Source organism: Lepisosteus platostomus, chromosome 9 (genome assembly GCF_059453375.1).
Source record: "Lepisosteus platostomus isolate fLepPlt1 chromosome 9, fLepPlt1.hap1, whole genome shotgun sequence".
NCBI classification, from domain to species: Eukaryota; Metazoa; Chordata; class Actinopteri; order Semionotiformes; family Lepisosteidae; genus Lepisosteus; species Lepisosteus platostomus.
In genome coordinates, this window is record NC_142619.1 from 43,497,263 (window position 1) to 43,520,680 (window position 23,418).

At 36.4% G+C, this 23,418-nt stretch overlaps 1 protein-coding gene across 1 annotated transcript; it reads right to left on the reverse strand.

The window, feature by feature from the left end:
- Positions 1–8,824: 8,824 nt before the first annotated feature.
- Positions 8,825–20,614, reverse strand: iqub (IQ motif and ubiquitin domain containing). The gene is made up of 13 exons (XM_088645131.1): positions 20,492–20,614; positions 19,712–20,128; positions 18,257–18,391; positions 17,507–17,674; positions 16,423–16,598; positions 15,994–16,149; positions 15,270–15,480; positions 13,100–13,275; positions 12,042–12,212; positions 11,771–11,947; positions 11,373–11,621; positions 9,817–10,002; positions 8,825–9,085 (listed from the first exon to the last, which is right to left on the reverse strand). The coding sequence occupies exons 2-13, from the start codon at positions 20,121–20,123 to the stop codon at positions 8,915–8,917; spliced, it is 2,388 nt and encodes a 795-aa protein (XP_088501257.1). The 5' UTR covers positions 20,124–20,128; positions 20,492–20,614; the 3' UTR covers positions 8,825–8,914.
- Positions 20,615–23,418: the final 2,804 nt, after the last annotated feature.

The window sequence follows — 23,418 nt, forward strand, 5'->3', positions numbered from 1 at the left end:
GTGCTGGAAGACTGGTGACCTGAATCAAGTCATTATTGCCATAAAGAGACCTAGAAAATCCTGCTGGCACACTAGCCTTCAGCATCAGGATCATTACAATTAACCCCTATATTAAAGAAGAAAAGGATATTCTACATTTCACTGTTACACAAAAAGTCCAAGTGTTTTAGAAAAATATGACAGTTACAAGAAAAGGATCGAAAAACCACTTTCAGTGTTATTATAACTTTGAATTGAGAAGCATCAGCCTGTTTGCCAGTAATCCTGTAAATCTGTATTTCTCACTTCAGTGAGAAACTCCACTAAAGTATTTCACCCAATATCTCTTTCTGTTATCAATATTTCTTATTTCATTACATCTTTTGCATTCCTGAGAAAGAATGCAAAAATGGGTACTATGGTGTACAACATATTTCAAAAATGTAATATACTGAAGCAACATATCAAGTAGACATACAGTAACTGACTTGAGCAAGAAATCAAAGTCGCACGCATAATACATTTTCATGTTATATTGAAATATTTATGTTGCTGTTGGGCTTTGTGCCACTAAAGTAACTGCAGGTATGTATTTGAGGAGGATTGAAAAGTGAACCCCAAGGCTGTGAATATTTCCTTTTTTAATACTCTCTAATTTATTAAATAAATGTATTCCTCTAGAAAATAAGATAATACATTATTTGAATGTTAACATAAAAGCATGCTTCCACCCTGAACCTAATGTTCATAGCAATCACAGATTAGGTAAAGTCCTAGGAAAACTAGGTGAATACCAAATTTTAATTATAATTATTATTGACTAGAGCTGATGGGGATTGCCGAAACTGGACTGGGTTGCAGATGGGACCAATCCATGTAAAATGGCAAATTTAAAAGTTGAATGAGGCAGGGTGGCTGTGTCATCTTGCAAGATTATTGTCTGGAAGTTTAGAAACATGCAGCTTGTCCAGTGCTTGGTGAAAGCAGCAGGGTGCAGACAGGCAAAGGTTCAGGTTCAGGACAGACAGGGCATTTTCCAGGCAGGATTCATATTATCATATCAGTGGCATATCAGGGTTTAGATATACTGTAGTAATAATAATAATAATAATAATAATAATAATAATAATAATAATAATAATAATAATAATAAACACTTATATAGAGAGACTCCTCTCCACCACCAATATAATGCTACAGCAGCCATAGTGCTCCAGAACACTCACCACACATCAACTATCAGTGGGGAGGAGAGCAGAGTAATGAAGCCAGTTCATAGATGGGGATCATTAGGAGGCCATGATTGGTAAGGGCCAATGGGAAATGTGGCCAGGACACCGGGGTTACACCCCTACTCTTTTCAAGAAACGCCCTGGGATTTTTAATGACCACAGAGAATCAGGACCTCGGTTTTACATCTCATCTGAAGGACAGCTCCTGCTTACAGTATAGTGTCCCCGTCACTATACTGGGGCATTAAAACCCACATGGACTGCAGGGTGAGTGCCCCCTTCTGGCCCCACTAACACCTCTTCCAGCAGCAACCTTTGTTTTTCCCAGGAGGTCTCCCATCTAGGTACTGATAAGGCTCACACCTGCTTAGCTTCAGTGGGTTGCCAGTTGTGAGTTGCAGAGTGATATGACTGCTAGCTATATCCTGGACTTGATTGAATTATCAACCGTTAATTGGAGGAAGGTGGCTAGGACAATCAGTCCGAACTGCCCCAGGACTCTTTATGCAAATGCACCAAGTTTTAAGGAGATTAAGTGCTGTGAATTCTGTCCTACCCCAGCATAACAGGGAGCTGACCGATCTGTACCTACCGCTATGGGAGGCCATTCCTGGTCCACACCAATCATGCTTCTCTATAGTGGCTGCTGGGATTCAAGGAGCCATAGGGGCAGCTAACCCAGTGGTTAGAGTGCCTGTAGGAATATCAGTTCAGTCAAGCACCACCCTCAGGCTCAGCACCAACGCTGATGCTCTATCCCATCGTCCATGTGCAGATGAAGCCTGTACCCACTGCAAGTTAAGAGGAGAACATGGCCTTCTTGAGCTTTTTAAAAGACAAGGGCCTGGCCATGCGCTCTCAAGTTCAAATTAGATGAGATCAGAACCCTCCAAGGGAACGACCCAGACCTGGCACATGTGAGGGGTTGGCTGGAATGGGGATGGGTGCAAGAGAGAGCAGAGATGAGCCCTTACTCTAGGTCTGTGAAGGGGTTGCTGGCCCTGCATGACTCTCTGGCATTCCACAATGGAGTGCTATACTTATATCGTGCAGTGCCCAGCTCTGGCATGAGGCAGTGGCTGCTGGTGGAGTCAAGGATGCTTTAAGAGATGACGCTGTGCCCGGTTTCAGGGTGGCCAAGACCCTGCAATGGCTGAGGGCTCACTTCTACTGTGGCAGTGCCATCAAGACTCTTGTGACTTCTGCTGCACATGTGACATCTGTATGGCACAGAAGGACTCAATATCGGTCTCATGCTCCTCTGCAGTAACTACAGACAAGAGCACACATTGAGCATGTGGATGCTTTCTTCTGATGAACTTAGGCCAGGAATCACTTCATCCTGTGATTCAGTAAGGTTCGGGTGCAACCAGGGGTGGAACTTAGAAACCCAGGTCATCCATGAGCTGTGCCAGTGGCCGGGAATTAAGAAAATTCATACCACCACTCTGCATCCACTAAGTGACTGGATAGTGGAATGTTTTATGCGTACTCAGGCCACACAGACTGGCTTTGACAAAGGCAGGGATCTACCAAAAGAGGTACTATGGCCTGAATGCTAGCGGGTAACCTTTTGGGCCAGGCGAACAAATTTGGATGCTCTGTCCCAGGTGTAAGCAGGAGCTGTGCTGGAGAGATGGTAAATTGGGATGTACTGGTTCCACCTGTGCACGAGGAACTGGTCAATGGTGCTCCACCAGGATTGGTTGTTGCCCTACTGGGCTCAGCCAGACTTCAGCCTTGTATGAGATGAACCAGAAACTTTGGGGGAGGAGGGGAGCCTGCAGTGCATAGGTGTGATGACTTTGGGGAGTGGGATTGGGAAGTGGGGAGTGGGTAATCTCTTCCTCACCCAAGATTTGGCAATCAGACTGTTACTTTTTTGTGGTGGTGGTGGTGGTGGTGGGGGGGGTTTGGGGGTAAGCGTAAGGTATCCAAGATGATGAAGGGATGCTGAAGGAAGAGCGATGAAAATCGTGTGTTAATGCTGAAACTGACCAGCAGTGTAAAAGACTGTCCTGCTCTCCTTTTTTATTTTAAGTTACCAATTTGGTTTAGGAATAGCCCTTTCTGTAGATTCAAAAAGCATTAAAAGTTATTTTGGTACATTATGTTGTCAACCTCAAACACTTCTAAATTTACTTTTAAGATTTGTGTTTAAAAAATATTTTGTAGGACTGCAACCTATGAACTCAAAGAATTGAGCAGAAATACTTAAAGGAATGTACAATACAATACCTATTGCATTTGGACAATGTCTGTCTATCCTATTTCCAACTAAGATACACTTCTGTTTGTGTAATTAAATAAATTGTTAGAGATTGTTCATTTTTATGTGTTTTAAATTGAATAAATGAATGTTGGAAATCCATTTCCATTAACATAAAACATGAAAACCTAAAAGAAAAACATTACCATTTCTATACTGTTCCTAAGTTATTTGAAGACAGAATGTGTACAGACCTAGACACACATAATAGAAATTAAGTTAGATTCACTGCAGAATTAAATGCAAAATAAACAAAAATAAGGGTTGCCTGCTTTTGTTAAAAGAATATTCGCAGTTTCCACAGCAACATGACCATGGTGCAAAATCTTCCACTTAATGATATGTGAGCAATAACTCATAATAAGGTCTTATATGTTTAGCGACAAATACAGCAACTGTAGAGACTGATATATTTTGGTATAAAAACATTGGGTTCTGTAAATCTTTAACATGTGGTTTTATAAAAGAACCACTTTGTTTTGTGCTGAAAACACAATAAATTATACTGCATTACAAAACATGAAGTTTTTTTAATCAGATTTTCATATACTGTACATATTACTGAATTATTTAACATTCCAGATTAAATAATCTCCACAGATATTTTGCTTTTTAATTTCTTTTGGGAATAGAAGTCTAAGAAATCTCAACACTTTGCTAAAACTGCATTCTCGATTCAGAGGTGATTCTGTTGTCACCACTATATAAATAAATAAAACATACTCCAATAAGAGACTAAGTGTAGTAGTGAGGAATTTGTAATAGAGCTCACTCATGCAGAACCCCTGTGGTCCTGGAGTGCCATTACACATATACAAGCCCTACAGGGAAAAGAGGAATTAAATTATACCTTCTCACCTCTGAGATTCCCAGCAGGACAAAAATCTAATTCCTTTACAGATGCTGTCTCAAATCATACAATAACTCATAAAGGTCAGAAATGTGGGTAAGGGTGTTTGTCTTGGCATGCCTCTGGGTATTATAATTACATTAGAATTTATTGCACCTTCTCTAATAATTATCACCAACACTACCCACTTTTTTCTTGAATTTTAAGTATCAGTAAATAGTTTAAGACAAAACTAAAAAAGGCAACGAGTCCTAGGCTGTTACATTACAGGGTTGGATTATTTAGGTTGTTCATTTGTCGTAAAAATAACATTTTGTACTTTGTTACACACATATAGAGAGAGCTACATAAAGGCCAGTAGCATTGTGTTTTGAGAGATATAATTAATCCATTGAGTTATCAATATACCAATATACTATGTATCAACATATCATGTTAGTTGCAGGTTTTTGATTTCTATATTTCTTTTGGACTGATATACAGTATTTCTGGTTTATTTCTCATTATTTTTCTTGTAGTTTAAATTTATTTTTTATTCCATGAGTTGAAAAAGCTTTCATTCTATTTAGTGAGCGTTGACCAGAAAAAAGGTTGTGTTCTATCAAGGTCATTTATATAGTTCATGACAAATTAAAATGTGCTATTTACTGGTAACAGCATTCTCAATAAAATAAATGGTTTTATCTTAGTTGATATCTACCATTTTTTTCACTGGCAAGAAATATTCACCACAATGTCTTCAAGGCCAGACCACCTTGTCAGTCTAAATAATCAAGAAAATTCATCAGTAAAAAGCATTTTCCTGCATTTTGGATCTTTTTTCACTAAATGTAAATGTAGTGCACAAACAGGTGTACAGTATACATCTAAAAAAGTGACCCAGTGATCAAATCATGATTATGTACCTTGGTGGCTTTGCAAAAGATCAACAGTAGACTGCAGCTCAGTTTGCATATTATGACTCCCCACCACATGCAGAAGTGAACATGGCAGTGTAAACAAGGGTGTCAGGTAAAAAGATGTAAATATATGACTGAAAATTTCTTCAGACACAAAAATGGATAGTTTCAGCTTATAGCACAGATTGTTCCAGTCATTGACGGTGGCAAATTGAAATGACTTGCTGTCAGACTTTTGGGAAGCTCAGTTTGATAGAAGACTTACATCTTACACAGTAAGATGGTACAGAGAATTGCCATAAATTTTTAAGATAGGAAAGTGTTTTCCCAATTAAAGATCTGTAAAATAATTTAAACCAGTGAAGCGTTCATCTAGTATGCAGAGAGGGACAATCAATCAAAGAATAAAGATCGGAATCATAAGAGCAATAAGGGCAGCAGTGATAAATCTTCTGGCAGAATAAAGACATCAAGTTTCCCCAAGAGGAGCTCTAGAGGCCATATCATACATCTGAACTAGTTTATGACTATGGGAATCTGTAATAAAAGATTTGTTGTAATAAACAAAAACAAGTCTAAGCTTGATGTTAGCTTGTAAACTAAGCAAAATGAGTTTTGAAAGTTAAAGCGCCATCCAATCAGATGCCTAGATATTTGATGGTGACTTGCACAGATTTGTTTTGCTTAAACAAAGTTTTGGGTGTGGTATAAAAGAAGCAGCTCAAATTAAGTTAACTGAATAGCATAAATTTAGTTTTAAGTGAGCATAACAGGAGATGCATTTCACAAAACGCTTACAGAATTTTCTTACAATTAAACTGCACGCCGGTCTTTACTGCGGTGTATTAACGTCCCATCCAGGGTGTATCCTGCCTTGCACTCTGTTTCCCAGAACAGGCTCTGAGTCACCGCGACCCTGAATTGGATAAACAGTTATTGAAATTGAATTGATGACATCTGTGTTTATAGATTGTAAGTTTTTAACCTTAAGGGTTTAACACTGCAGGTTTAACACCTGCCTTGTGTCCTTTAATGACATGTAGTCAGAATTTCAGTTTTAATATTTCATCAAAAGAACGGTATCTCATTCAGCATTGATACAATATCCTCAGTCATCATTCTAGGGTATTGATTAATAAGTTCTGCTCCAGAGGGAAGAGTGCCATCTACTGGTCCACCAACATCAACCAGATATTTCTCTTTGACCTTATAGCAAAAGCTGAGTAGTACAGTATATTTAAATACACAAGAATTTGATTTTAAATACATCCATAAATATAGTGTAATATAATAAAATCACCTTTCTGTACTTAAAATAACTCTTCTGTTATACTCTGAGGGTCAGATTTTCTGTGGGGAACATCAGAAAAAGCACTGAAACCGCCTTCTTTAGTAATATGTTATTTCCACCCTCAATATAAGCTACATAATTCATTATACACCCCTGAAAAATGTTTCATAATTAAATAACTGAGAAATTAGTCATAATTATAACCAGTTCGAATGCAATTAGGATACATTAGAGCACCGCAAAGTTAATTTATCAATTGTTACCATAGTAACACCCAGCACCAACAGAATCTATTGAGAAAAAGAAAATGAAACTGCTGCTCAGGTATTAATTTCTAAACATCGCTGTCTTACAAACACGCACCTTTTTATTGATACCACTATCATAAAAGGAAATATTTTTCCTACATTATCAAAGATACAATTGAATTGTCAGTGGCTGCTGAAACGGCATCATAGATATGCAATAAAATATTTAGTTTGTAACATTAATTTGATCACATGTGTGCTCTAATTTTAACTGTCTGTATACAGTACAATAAAGCAATGTTCTGCTTTCATCAGAGGGTATAATCACAAAAGACAGGAATCACAACATTCATGCATACTACTTAATTTAATCAATCAGAATCAATCAATATAAAAAAATTGATGTGAGTAGTTAGTAGTGAGTAGATTATAGCTATTTCTAATGGCAGTAGGACAGATAATATATAATTCCCACACATTAAGAAAAGGCATTTTCATTTTGGTGATCCTTATTCAAAATATAATGTATTTACATATTATTGCAATTTTTAACTTAATCAATTTGGAGTAGGTTGTGTCATACAGCAAGAAAATATGGAAACCGCAGGGAGTTGAATACTTTTGAAAGACTCTAGATACACACATATATATTTACAGTACGTACACTTACAGTATACAGTACTTCCTACAGTATGAACATCAGACTAGGAATTTCATTCAACTAATAAATCTTTACACAAGAATTCCATTCATGAACGTATGGATTGGACTGTTACTGTAACATACATGACATGTACAGGTGATGTAATGAATTATTTATTAAACCAATTTTGGTTACAAATGTAAACCAGATACAGACTTCCAACTCACCAGTCCAGGTGAAGGTGTCTGCATACCCCAGTAAAAAAGACAATTACAGACTAGCAATGACAATTGCTTGCTTTTGTTAGGCCATTTCAGAAGCATTTATATACAGTAGTATGGAATTATCCTTGTTATACTTGAGGAAACGTTTCATCTTTTTTATTAGAATTAGCCCATGCAACAGCTAACTCTCATAATAAGTATAATAATAATACATAATACACGTTACTGCAGTATTTTCCTATTATTATTAATAGTACTGTAGTTTACTGCATTTTGAATTAAGCGTGTGGTTTGTACAGTATAACTAACAAATTTAACAATCTGACATACTACTATTTTTGATCAAGGCAGAATATGTCTGCTCACTTATAGTCACTTACAAGAGACCTTTATTCCTGTAACACAAATTAAAATAATGGTTCCCAGTCCTAGTCCTGGGGGACCACTGTGTTTCTGGTTTTCTTTCCAGCAGAAAAGTGCCAGTAACAGTAACTGTTGTCTTTGATGACTGCTTGCTTATTTAGACTATTGATGAACTTATTTCTGCACTTTGTCCTGAGTTTCAAAAATACCCTATATGACAGGTTGTCAGCTCATAGGCATTTGAAGACAGGGCAGCTCTAAGTGATCACAGCTGTGATTGCTGACAGCTGAAGTCTTCTCTCTATAATGTGGTACTCTCCTGAAGCAGGTGTGTGAGGTAGCTGGCAATGGCCAGAGATGCCAAGCACCTGGGCTCCATGGGAGAGCCCCAGACAGTGAGAGAGACAGAGGGAGAGAGACTGACTGAACCTTGAAGACCAATGAGCCTGTAGATAGAACAGCTTTGTGAAAGCTTTCAGAGGGACTGACTGCCATTAAGAGGCAGAGATTGTCTGAACCTGTGAGACAAACCTGAAGTAAGAACAGTTTTGTTAAGGGAATGATGGAGCTAAAGAAGTTTTTTTTTTTAAACAATTAAGGCTGCTGCTATGCTGTGACTGTGCTATACCATCACACCATTTTTTTCCAGCTTGTAGCTGGAAGACATAAGATAAAAAATAGTCCATTGTTTGGAAAAAAGGTTTTTAATGCATTCTTTGTGCAATATTGTTTGAAATTAAACTGGAAAATAAGAATAATCAGCATAATAACTCTACTGTACAACATTTTTTTTCAAGGACCCCCAGAAATAAATGAAAACACAATATTTTGTTTATTCTAGATTCAGTAAATTCTTTAATAATAAAAAGGCTTCTTGCAATTCAAAACCACATCAAGTTTTCATTTAAAAAATAAATCATGATTGCGTTTCAGTTGAAATAGGTTTTGTTATTAAAAGGTCATCCTGGGATGCAGATTGAGAGTTATAAGTATGTAAGAACTGTGCCATTGCTGGAACTTGAGCAAAATATTTTTTTGCCAAAGTGTGCTTGTGCTTGATCTTACGAATAAATACAATCCCGTAGGCCTGTCAAAAGAGAAAAAAAAAGTCAAAGTAGGAGAATCCTGAACAGTCATGAGTAAGAGTTAAAGTAAAAGAGTATCATTGTAAAATAGGAATTTCCATCTTAGTGATACTAAATAATTTAGTTACAGTTTATTTATACCGTAGGAGATTTCTTATGCTTGCGACTGTAAACTAGAGTAATAATCATTTCAGGAGTTGGGTTGCAATTCAAAAAAGAATATTTTCTTAAAAAAACTAATTTCATAGTTATATAAGGAAATATATTTTAAATTTAAACTGATCATTTGGAAAGAGGAAAATCATTCTAGTCTGTAAACCAAACATTTATTTAAGAGTCACACACTTGAAAAAAAGGGAGAATGGAGAATTGCCTTCTATAAGGAAAAAAGTTTAGACGAATGAACTGGAAACTACAGTTTCAAAGGAATTTAAAGGAATTCAATTTGTTATTATTGTTTACAACATCTAAGCATAGAATGCCACCTGCTGGCAGAATGCAATAAATAGTGTTAGAGAAACAACACAAGAAATGCTGCGGTTTGAACAACTCAGGATTTAAATACAATACCTCATATTAAATTTTTATTTTCAGTGTAAGGATAAGTCAAAGAATTACAGCAACATCACAGTGCCATAACTACAGCTGATAGTGATCTTTTTGTTTTGGTATTAGATTTTTTTCCAGAAGAAAATTGTATCATCATTAAACACGAAACAGAAATTACCCCCACCTGCTCAGTATTGTCCAGTTTTACATGAGCAGCTGCTTCTTCCTTTGTTAACAGAATACAGTTCCATGGAGACCATTCAGAGAACCTGTCCCAGCGCACGATGACAAGATCATGCAAGTCATCCCATGCACTAAGTGGTGATTGGGCGCCCCATATAACATCCACCAAATACTGTAGATCTTTTTCCTACAATGAGAATACAAATTTGCTTGGTAGTATATACTACATGCACACTATATATACACTGTAAGGTGATGCACAATATTATATATCAACATTTAATAATAATTCAAGCAAAAACAGGTTTACTGGGCTCACAGTTTTCATGTTAATAGCTGCAAACAATTACATCAGCATGACAAATTCTAGATGAAATTAACAAGATATAGTTATAAATACAACCAAAACAGACAATGCATACTTCAACAGCTGCTGCAAACCAAGAAATTAAAAATTCATTACATATTTTGTGCTTTGAAATTCAGTTTTTGAGTACCCTTGAATGGGGTTGAGAAAAAGTATTTTTATTATGAAGAATCAATTACAAGATTATAATTTTATTCTTCAGTGCTTTATGTGAGCACATTATCGCCTAATAAAATGACCCATTTCTAAAATTTGATTTTTCCTATTGTGTCACCTTATTGTAGGTTTACCATGTCTTCTTCCCAGCACAGTAAACTCTAATCAAGCTCCTTCTTGCCTGGTTTCTTAGAAAACAGGGATCCCCTCCCTTATTGCTAGTTACCAACATTTAATGACTTCAATTCCTAAAAGCATACTATTATGTCAAATAAATGAGTCCCATTGGTATCATGCTGTATTGATATGCCTGAATGTCACAATTTTCTGTTTGTCTTATCAGGGTTTTTCTCATATTAGTACAAATCTGGTGACATCTCCCAAGTCAGTGATCCCCATTCATAGTCCTGGAGAGTCACGTCTATTCATGATTTATAGAGAATTCAGACTTCTCAATGACTGAAGACTTAGAAACACTGAATTAAGATCAGTTAAGGAAAACTGATTCACTGGAATCATTAAGAGCTCGGGCAAATTAAAAAAACAGATGTACCCATGGCCCAGGACTTGGAGTGAGAATCTGTGTCCAAAGGCTATTCCTGATCTTGTGTAACATACACCACAGTCTGGATGAGTCCTGTTACTTTACTATCCAGTCACATTTCATACAAAGCTACGTACTGTAGCATTAGCATGTACACTATAGCATTTAGTGCACAGAAGCCTATGAATGGGATATATAATATAATTACAGAAATGTTTGTCATATATCGGTATTTTAGTGCATTACAAATTAAAAATAGGAATTTTAAAAATACCAAAAACTATGGTTGTCTGGCAGTTAGAATTTCAAAATAAAAGGCATAACCATACTGGCAGATTGTAGAGTGCACAGTATGTCAGTAGAAGAAAATCCCTATCATTTTAGTTTTTAATAGTTACAGTATATTGAAGTATGCAAAACTATATTTTATAGAAGAATTTTCCATCAGAACAAAAAATTATATAAATGTTAAAAAAACTGGAGTGAATACCTGCAATAAGAAAGCAATCTTTGCATCTTCGTTGTGCTCAGCTTCACTCTTTCTAAGATGCTTAAGAATGTTCTTGTATTTAGATAAGTCTTCTCGCCGCCGTGCCTCATTATCCAGCTTGCTGCATTTTCGGCACCTGCCTACTGAACGGGAGTTCAGTGTTAGAGAGAAATCAGTAGAAGGCAGGTAGCTTCTACATCCTGGACAGAAGTAGATATTTTTGCGTAATTGTGCTGGGTCTTGTGGAACCTAAAGAAGGAAAAAATAAAGTGATAGAGAAAGTTAAGTAACATGAAACAAAGCACCAAACAAAGACGATCTTTCAATATAACATTGTTCACCTAGTGAAAGAAACCTTGGAGTAGGATATGGCAAATGCATGAAGCTGGTATATTTACCTTAAGTAACCTTGTAACCTCAGGGTTAAATGTTGGTGTTTTAATATACTGAAGGAAAAGGGTAGAAATCCTCTTTCTGAGCCCCTCCAAATTGCTTTCCTTAATTCCTCTCATCATAAGATCAGCCTCTCTGTCAATCAACTCCACAATATCTTGAGTCAACTTACAGTCATGCTCCTATCACAAACCAGAAAAAGAAAAGACCATCGTTAGGGCCTTGGTATATCAAATGAATTTATTTTGTAATGCTTGAATATAAAATAAAAACTACCTTCACAGTATGTTTCAAGGTTAAAAGGACATCAAGTCTTTCATCTTGACTTAGATACTTCATGTTTATACTGGCATAAATATCCCGTAGCTCTCTAGCTCTGATTGTGTATTGTGTATCCATTTCAGTGATTTTTCCATCAAATGCTTTCCACTTCTTTGGTTCAGCACACTAAAAGGAAAAGAGAAATCTAGCATAAGAAAACATGATAGATGCATCAAACAGCCCTGTCTCAGATTTTGTCATATTTATGTCATACTTGCATTACAGAGAAACGTGCATGTAGTTTTTGAGAAGCAGGTCTCCTTTTTCCATTGAAAACTGTATACTGTATCACTTACAGTAAATAACCTTAAGGCTTATATATAGTTTCAATGGATATCTACTGAAAATAGGAACATTATATATAAATTATTTTTGTAACATCAAAAGTTCTAAAAGTGAATATTTTCATTCTCTTTTGAAAACCCAACTAGTTCTGGCAATACTGGGAGAAACCCCCTTCAACCCCTGTAGAAAGGCACAAAGAAGCACTAACCTTTCCTAACATGTCTGCAATTTAGACCAAGGGTGCTATTAAAGATTCATAAAACATATTATTGAAATTCTCTCTTAATCAGAGTTATAATGCTTTATTTAAATATATATATGTATGTATGTTAAAAACAAAAAAAAGTGTTTGGTTGCACAATTGGTATTAAATAAAATTATTTTTTTCACATTTTCTTTCAAAAATTATTTTTGTCTTTTACAGCCATTTACTGGAGAAGACTACATGTGATGCAAAAAGGAAAGCAGGTGTAATTTCATTCCAGTGGAAAATGGTTTTGTAAAAAAAATGATGAGTATTTTTCTAATTTATCAAATAATGTATTGACTTTTTGCTTGATTTGTTTAGTGTATTCAAAAACAGCTATCAATTTAGGATAGATGATTAATAGAACATATAAAAGAAATTCAGACTTCATCACAACAAAACAAATTAATGAGCTCAGAATATCTGCTACTGTATGTTCCCATTCTGGATGGAGTGATATTTGCAATGGATGCAAACTGACCTTTTCTAAAAATGCTGTAACTGACTTCTTAAGGTTTTCTTCACCTGCAACCAGCCTGTGTCTCCCAATAGAAGCAATTAGCTGGGTCTCTTGTTCCAGCAGTGCACAGAGTGCTGCTTTCCGCTCAGGTCCAGTGAGGGTAGAGTTAATATGGTCAATCTCCTCTTGTCTCCATTCTCAAAAGAAGCAAAGAAAATATTGTTTTTATATTATTGCCTGACAATAATATATGCTATAATATATACTGCTTGAACACACTCATACACATACAGTGCCTATAGAACGTCCACACACCTTTCAAAGTAACACAATTTATTTTATCTTTATTTACACACTGTAACACTGAACCTTCAAGTAAAAAACAAATGCTCGAGCACTATGACATATAATTACAAATGAAAACTTAGAAAAATCTGTTGGATAAGTAAAAGCAATTTAAATTAGGTGTAACCAATTGCCTTCCAAATCACACATCAAGTTAATTAGCCTTCACCTGTGTTCAAGTGTAGCGATTCTGATGATTTTAGAATAAAATCAACTGTCCCTGAAGGTCTCCTCTGCTGAGTAGTGCATCTCAAAATAACTAAGTCAACTAAGGGCAACATGGAGCCATCAAATGGGATAAAGTTGTGGAAAGGCACAGAGCAAGAGATTGATATAAAAACAGATGTCAAAAAGGCTTTAAATATCCCTTGGAGCATGATCAAGGCAATTACTCAGAAGTGGAAGGTGTATGGCACCTAGATCAGGACTTGCCATCTAAAGTGAATGACCAAACAAGGAGACTCATCGGAGAGGATACCATGAGGCCAATGGCAACCTTGAGCTACTGTACAGGCTTTAATGGTCAAAACTGGTCAAAAAAATATCCCAAGTACTTCACAGATTTGGCTGTATGGCAGGAGGACAAGAAAGAAGACACTACTGGGGAAAAAAATTGTGTACTGCAAATGTGGCAAAATGTTTTTTGGTCTGACAAAAAACTAAAATGGAACTTTTTCACCTAAATGCAAGGTAATGGCGCAAATCCAACACAAAACATCACCTAAAGAACACTATCACAGCTGTGAAGAATGGAAATTACAGCATCACGCTCCTGGGATGTTTCCCCATCTGCAGGGACTGGGACACTTATCAGGAGAGAAGGGGAAATTAATGTAGCAAAGTACAGAAAAGTCCTTGAAAAAAACCTGCTGCCTTCTGCAAGAAAGATGAAATTAGGACAGAAGTTCACAAATCTGAGTGACAATGAGCCAAGGCAACAGACAAGCAACAAAGCCAAAGCAACAGTGGAGTTACTAAAGAACAAAAAGGTACAATATATGTCCTCGAGTGACCCCGTCAGAGCCTTGACCTCAATCCAACTGAAAATCTATGAAATACCTTGAAGGCTGCAGTCCATCAACTTGAAAATTGAACATTTCTGACAGGAAAAAATGGGCAAATCTAAATGTGCTATATTGATTCAGAACCATCCAAACAGCAATAATGGTAAAAAAGGTGCTTCCTCCACGTACAGTACTAACTCAGGGATGTGTACACATCCAACCCATTTTTCTAGCTTATCATTTATAATAAACACTTTTCAGAGTGTCCCAGTATGTGTTTTTAACTTGGAGGTTGGGCATTACAATGTGTAAATAAAAGTAAAATAAATTTTGAGTAAATGTCTTGATTTCAGGCTGTTAAGCCACAAAATGTCTTATTTTAGAAAGGGTGTATAGACTTTTTATAGGCACTGTAAACGCAGACAAGCTTATGATTTTTGTACTGGTACATCACTATCATTTATCAACCAATACAAGTTCCTGTATGAACTAAAAGATTAAATACTTTAATATCTCAGCGATAGTCACACACTTGCTTATTAGCACAAAAGATTAAAATTAAGTAAGTTAATGTCTATAGAGCCATTTTACTTTATGGTTAAATAATGAGAAACTGAACTGAACAGTATTTAATATTATTTAACATGAACTCATACAGAAAAAAACACATTTGATACATTTTACTAAAACCAGCATTCATTTAAGTAAAATACAACCAAACAAATAAACAATTGACACTGTTTTATATACTTCAGTCACGACATAAAATTGAATTGTGTGCAACTCACACAATTCATTTTTAAAATAAGGCAATCATGAATCTTTTTAAATACTTCACTTACTTTCAAGAGCATGATACAACAGATCAAAATCTTCTTTGGTTTGAGGATTCATCCTTCGTTCAAACTCTCTCTTTATTCTGTCTTCCTTTTCATTCCTCTTTCTTATTTCCTCCTGCTTCATCCAATCCAGTCTGCGCTGTCTCTCTTGTCTCAGCTGCTCCGTCAGTCTTTTGGCTTGCCAGCGTCTGGTGTAAGCCTGGATGACTATCACCTCCACAGAACACATATGATTGTATTTGCTGTTCAGTGTTATGTTTATCAGCTGTACTATGCCTCAAATCCAATAATTGACACAAAATGTAATTTAATGAAACAGCAAATAGATGTTATTAAAAAAGCCTAGACCTGTGCACCAGACTTTCCTAAAGAGAGATTTGTGCAATTTTGATATTAGTTAGTGAAATAGCAATAAAAGTTCAATATTGACAAATCTGAACCCATAAAATAAAAATGTATGCAGAATCAATATTACCATTATTTTTACACAAGAGAAGGGAAGCATTATAGATTAGTAGAATACATGTATTTAACATAATGTTACAGCACTGAGTTTGTTTTTGTCAGTTTAAATCACATTTTCACAATAGTACACAGTCTTCAATTCATTTAAATTCCATCCTATTATTAGCAATTATTCCCTGTATATCTAAGAGTCTGAGAGCATATATACTAATGCATTATACTGTACATATATTTCCCAAAAACAATGATAAAAGTCACTTACTGCTTTGAGCCTTTTAGCATGATATTCTTCTGCTGTCACATATGTTTTGGGTATCAGTAGCTTGTCCTTCGCATTGGACACATAACAGCCTATTTTGGTCATTTGCGTAGATGTTGAGTTAGTGGCCTGCTGGCATTGACTTTTTTGAACAACTGTCTATATATTCAGGAACATAAATACAGAAAAATCAATTTATAACACATAGTTTGACAATTCACTCCTGTTGCGAACATAAGCATAAACTTCATATTGATTAATTTTACCACCAGCAACCACCACAGTCAAATCATTTTACAGAAAAAATATTTCCAGTAACCCGAGTTATTGATTGACGTGAATAACAGATTGATGTAACACCCTAAAACAAATATTTTTTCTAATAAATTTATAAGAGGTATTCTCTGATTATTGTAATATTAACATCCATACCTGTGTGTCCCTGCAATACTGTTCAACATTTCTGTCCGGCCTTTTTTTGGGCAATGTTTGCACTGCAGCATGATGAAATTCTGTCCCTGTTAATTTATGCCGATATCCGCCAAGAAAAGGTTTACGGTGTGTAGCCCTTTCAATCTCAACCACTACATAATGATATGTATCCTCTTCTGTAAAAAGAAATCATATTTTTACTATCATTTGATTTAGACATACCACTTTGCGAGAATCAGATATGTTGCAGTGCCCAACTCTCTGTTACGCCATGCCCCCAGGGGAATCAGCATTCCACCTCACATTCCAGTACAGTTCCCAATTAGCCCTTTCCCCCAGCCTATTTAATGCTGCTTCACACTCCTCCCGGTGCTCAGTATAAGGGCTGTCCTGGCTAGAACTACTCCCAGTCTCATTGTTATTTACTACTTGGTTTTTGACTTCCTGAACCTGGTTTGTTCTCTGTCTACCTCTCCTGGTTTCGGTTTTGGTACTTTTGCTCTCGTTCTGGTTTTGACTCTCGGCTAATCTTTACAGATTACAGCTCTGCCTCTGGTTATTGTACTTTTGCACCGGCTAGTTTACCTACGGCTTTCGGACCTCAGATTGTTCTGCATAGGGTGTTCACTACTAATTCCTAACACTCTCTTAACTCAGTTTTTCTTTCTTTATCTCTTTTAAATGGCAATCGTTCCTTAAAAATTAGCCATCCTGAACATGTTCTGATAATACATTCATTATATTTAATGAATAAAAACAATGGATTAATGACTACAACCCTTCAAATTGGATATTCATGTATTCATGTTGAAGATTTGATCAATACAAATTAAAGATGGTTATAGGAACAGCTTAGTTTCCTCTCACAAAAATGAAGATGTATTGTTCCAATAATATAGAACACTAGTGGAGACTTTGATCAAATTGGTGATGCTCATAAAACACATATTTTATACCTTTTTGACTGTGTCAAATGACTTAGACTTCTGCATAACAGTGTATATTAAAATATTGCTGCAAGAAAGAATCATTATGGTACTGAATGAAATGAAATGAGATTGTAGTAAATACCAGTGCATTTTACCTTTCTGAACCCCGACAGTTATGACATCTGGCATGTTGTACTCCTGCTGTGGCTTAAGTGGCTTGATGGGGTAGTTTTCAGGGTCAGAGGAAGACATTTCTAACTGGATAGTGCCATGAGGCTGTACACCAAGATCTATAAGTGTCTTAGAATCTTCAACAGCTTTTCCTATGAGATGAAATGGTGACAGAAATGAATAAGGGATCTGTATTGGAACCACTGTTATTTGTCATTAATGACAGTGATTTAGATTCTGTTATATTTAGAGAACTAGTAAAATGTACAATGATAACAAAATAGGAGCATTAGCAAGCACTGTAAATGTGGGAAAGGGGTTTTAAAAAGACCTGATTGATTAAATGCCTGTAAATTTAATATAGTCAAGTGCAGTGTTACGTTCAGGTAGCAGGAACATAAACTATAACAAAAAAATACCCTTATCATGAGGAAGCAATATTTTTAGGATTAAACAGAAAGGACTAAGAAGCCTGTTACACTTCTTTAAAAAAAACTGCTGAATAAAATCCTTTAAATAGTAAAAACCAGATAAGTTAGATGCTTTCCTCTTGTTCATATCTTTTCTTGTGTTTTTATCCATTGTTCAAAATCAGGTCAAGAAAATTAAATTATTACCTGTAAAACACACAGCCCCAGCAAGTGTCCATTCTTTCACAAAATAGTCATATAATATAAAATGCTTACAGAAAATATAAACTAATTGTGGAAACGTTTTTTAAAAGGAAATCTCACCATTGAATGAAACCTGTAATGCACTGGTTGGCATTTTAAGCTCTGTAGCAAAGTGTTCCTTCAGGTCTCCAGCTGTAAGGCCTATTGCAAATGCCATGGTCATCATATGACCATCTGGAAGGAGCATGATTTTAACTGAAAGGGAAAAAAAACAATATGTAAACAAAATGTAAAAATATCTTGCTGTATTAACTTGCAACATGCTGGCAACAGCTTATAAATTGTCTTTATCAAAGTTGCTTTTATAATAATATGTACATTGAAAAATAACACAGTTAATACAATTTAAAATGGATGTACATAATCCTAAAAGAAATATCGGTTCCAATTTAAGAAGCAACAACAGTAAATGAAGACAGACAGAAAGCATAGCCTGTATGGGACCAGATAATAGCAGCTGAGAGATACAAGATTCTGACAGTCTGTTTAATGGATTCCATGCAAAAAAAACAAGCTCATCTAGACTACTCAGAGATGCAGTCAGTTCTGCAAATTATGAGATCAAACAATACCCTAATTTCCTTTCTTTCATTAATAATTATATTTAATATTTACTCTTCAGTCAAAAAGCTCATCTATTTTATTAGCAGACATTTTATTATTAACCCCTTATTTAAATGCACACATCTATTATGAACATCTTCTCATTTACAATGATGACAGTACAACAAGTTCTGTTTATACAAAAGGGCATTTACTGAACTAATCTGAGTGAACCAGAAAGAGACAACAACAGCGCCCTTCCTCCTGGAATTTGAACCCACAGCCATCAAACTGGGACTTCAGGGACAACTAATCCGGATTGAGATCCTAAAACCAGAATGAAAACATGGGCAGAATACCTGACCAGGTAAAATTCTTCACAAACGGTACAAGCACAAGATATTATTTTTTATATTCTAAAACAGTATTACTCACGGATGACCACATGAACTGCTGGTTTTTGTTCCAGCCAAGTTCTCAGTTATACAATTGAGCCCTTAATGACTTGATGAATTTGAACTGTTTTCAGCTCTAAATCAGGTGTAAGGTTGCCTTTTAACTACTGCATTTCCTAAATCAAATAAAATCCCAAACATTCTAGTAGAAAAAAATGAAAATATTTTCAGAAAAGTAATTTCTTTGTTCAATTAAGACTTCAATTAAGTAATTAAACTCATCTGGGAATGAAACCCAGAAGGCCAGTGGGCCTCCAGGACAAGGATTGTGAACTCCTGCCCTACTTGATCTCAAAACGAGATCTTTCCAAGTCGCAACATTGCCTTTTTGTAGCCTCTGCACTGCGTTTTGTCAGTCAGACATACATTTTCATTGGATAGGAGATTACGCTTGATTGCACTGCAGGACGCGGGCCCCACGTCTCACACAGATGCAGAGCAGTGCACACAATAAACCTAAACACGTGATAACGGGGATTATCGTAGCAATGGAAACCAAGTGTCTGTTTGACTGGACCTGTTACGGTAGTGTTCTCTACGGCCGGAGACGAAGATGTTTCCTTCTTTTGCACAACCTCTTCTGCCACTGCATCTGTCGAATCCATATCCTCGGCAGCGACCGGCCCCATCTGAGCATCAGTCTCTGCGGGAGCTGAAGGAACCGGGTGGCCATGATCCACACTCTGCACAACCTGGTCAGGACCTGTCTCTTCTGAGAGCATGTCATCGGGCACGAACGCCGACAGAAGACCTTGATCGGCTGCCTCGGATGGCTGAGCCTGGTCTGCTGTCCCTTCCTCTGCCGCTGAAGTCACAACAGCAGGCTCTGTGGGTGGTGTTTCGTCTTCCGTGACAACTTGATCTGCTTCAGTACTGTGAACTTCTCCTTCATCTTTGGGATCGGGAATTTCGGTCTTTTGGTCAGACATACTCACTTGAAGGAATTAAAAAAAAAACATTTATATTTACAGTAACACTACGTAAAATATACAAAATAAGATCAATGATTCTATACAGGTAGCTGCCAATTTATATTAACTACCACCTAGTAAAAGACAAATATGAATTATACCACAAATATTTTGCTTTGTGTCAAACTGTCAGATAAATCTTGTAAACAAAGTTAAAATAATTTTTATTTAACATAACTTTTTTAAATAATAATCTCGCATGTTCTATAGCACAGTAACTGTACTGTATCTTATTCATAAAATTACATTTCCAGAACCCTCTGTGTAGATATTCACGATAAAACCTCTAGTTTGACAGCATAAATTTGCTTTTTCGTTTTATTTACCTTAAATGTGTAAATGTGAGCCTCCCGAAACATTGGCAATTCTGTTACCTGCAGTTTACCAGAACAATTGTTTTGCGCTGCCATGGAAACAGTCATGTGATTGTGGCTAACCTCACAAAGAAACATGGATACGCCATATTACAATGCTAGATTGAGTACTCATTGGCTGTGAGCGTTAATACCGCCGCTATCAAACTGTGGTCAAAATGACACCTACAAGTGCATTTTATGTCAACTTTGGCAGGTTGGACAAATAAAATAAAACAAAAAACTACTAGACTGTACAAAGTTAGGCCTGGCACGATAACAAATGACCAGGATAATTTACAGTTTATTCTTTCCTGAGTAAGTGAGGTAGCGGTTTTAGTTCATTAACTAATATTGCATGTTCAAATGGTGAAAAGGGGTAAAAAAACGTTTTTATGTATATTATCTATAAACGTTTCGTTTGTTCTAAAATTAGATATATAAGAGGTTATATAACTTTGATGCAGATAATCATAGAGAACATAACATTAATTTAGCAATGAAGAGAAACTTTAATCTTATTTCAATAATTTGTTTATGTAGATTTTTAGTAAAGTAAACTTTTTAATAAAGTTTATTAAGTTTATTAAATTTCTTCTTCTGCTTAACAAACTTACATGAATAATGCTGTATAATAAGTACAGTATAACCCCCCACACACCCTAACCCACTCTTTGTTGCAGACTTGCTCAAGCCCTGTCAAGATGGTGGTTGTGTTTCATTGATGGATAGAAATATTGAAGGCTTAACTAATAGATTTTCTAACAGATTCTTATATAATGTGCATATGCATATATGTCATAACACTTGTAGTTATTGACAATTATTCTATTTGGTACTTATAATGATAGAATTTGCTTTTGTATCTCAACACATCAGTAACTCATCCCGTGCCTTTTTTTCTATTAGTTAGAAAAGCCAAATATTAAGAGTTAAGTATTGAGCATCAAAAGAAACCTATCCCTCTTTATCTGTATTTTTTTAGAAAACGTTTTAAACATTTTGGCTTACTGATTAAATATTTTTGGCATCCTTCTGATAAATTCATCATTCATGCACCTCAAACTGTGACTGTTGCATAAGCACTGAACCACCTCAGTGGTGAGAAAGCTGATTGGGCAGAGGCTATGGGGAAATGTAAGCTGTTGGTTGTCAGTCCTGGTGAAAAATAAGACAATAAGAAAAATGCAGAATGGAAGCAATGTGCTCAGGCTACTGGGGGATCAAAGCCTTCATGGCATTGGCATATTGGTGTTTACCTCAGGTTGTTTTACCCACAGTGTAGCCAAATCTTCTTTAGAGATGAATAAAGTTTCAATGTGGGTCATCCTGATGGACATCAGCAAGTGTCACAGACCTATCACAAGGCATCTGATTTGTATTAATTGCTTACACTTATATAGGACTTTTCTGGACACTCCACTCAAAGTGCTTTAGAGGTAGTGGGGACTCCCCTCCACCACCACCAATGTGCAGCACCCACCTGGATGATGTGACAGCAGCCATAGTGCGCCAGAACGCTCACCACACATCAGCTATCAGTGTAGAGGAGAACAGAGTGATGAAACTAATTCATAGAGGGCGGATTATTAGGAAGCCATGATTGGTAAAGGCCAATGGGAAATTTGGCCAGAAGGCCATGGTAACACCCTTACTCTTTTCAAGAAACTCCCCAGGATTTTTATTGACCACAGAGAGTCAGGGCCTTGGTTTTACATCTCATCCGAAGGACAGTGCCTAATTTTACAGTATAGTGTCCCCATCCCTATACTGGGGCATTAGGATCCACACAGACTGCAGAGTGAGTACCCCCTACTGGCCCCACTAATACCACTGCCAGAAGCAACTTTAGTTTTTCCCAGGAGATCATCCAGGTACTGACCAGGCTCATACCTACTTAGCTTCAGTGGGTTGTCAGTTTTGAGTGTTACGGTTGCTGGCCAATTTATGAGTTAGGATGCTGGATAGTCAACAGCAGTGCGCACCTAACTCCGCAATTTACTTTGAAAGTGCTTTTATTTACAGTGCAGTGTAAAAAATATAATAAATTTGATTTGACACTTTGAGACCCAAAGACAAAATTATAACTCATAAAAAAACACAGAAAAAAGAATATAGATGGGATGCCAATAGGGAAAAGGCAGTTCTGCCCCGCTTGAGTATTATCACAGAACTGACCCTACTGGCTGTTGCAAACAACCAGTTCTTAGAGGCCCAGTTGTCAAAATAGCCACACCAAGAACATCCCAATTCCCATATTGACAACTACACCACATTGTCATCACATATATACAATATTTTTTTTTATCTAAAACCTCACTCATGATGATTTATTTTAGAGGGACAGAGCATGGGATTCCTGCCTGTGCAAATAAGGATGGATATATCAGGTTTCCTTCCGACTGCTACTGTTAGTGTTGATTTGCAGCAAGGTGTTTAAAGAACAGATAGGTGGTAGTCCAATTAGCTAAGGCTAAATTTAATGTCATTCCTTTGCTACTCTTGCTTGGGAAATGAAAATCATCCTATTACAGGAATCAACTGCTAATTTCATTTGTACTTTTAATTTAAGACCCCACAGCTTTTTGACTGAATTGGCTGGCACAAAACCTTGTTGCAGGTTATGTGAAAGTACACCATCACAAGTGGCACAGACATGGAAAAAAGTAATAGGTTTATTCCATGCTGAAAAAAAGAAGAAAGAGAACACAACGTTTCGGCCGTGGAGCCTTCTTCAGGTGGGAGGGACTTGAAGAAGGCTCCACAGCCAAAACATTGTTTTCTTTCTTCTCTTTTCAGCATGGAATAAACCTATTACTTGTTCCTTTGCAACCTATGCATGCTGATGTAGCTCCCCACCTGAACTATCTGTGACATTGGCTTGGCATCAGCTTGCGGAT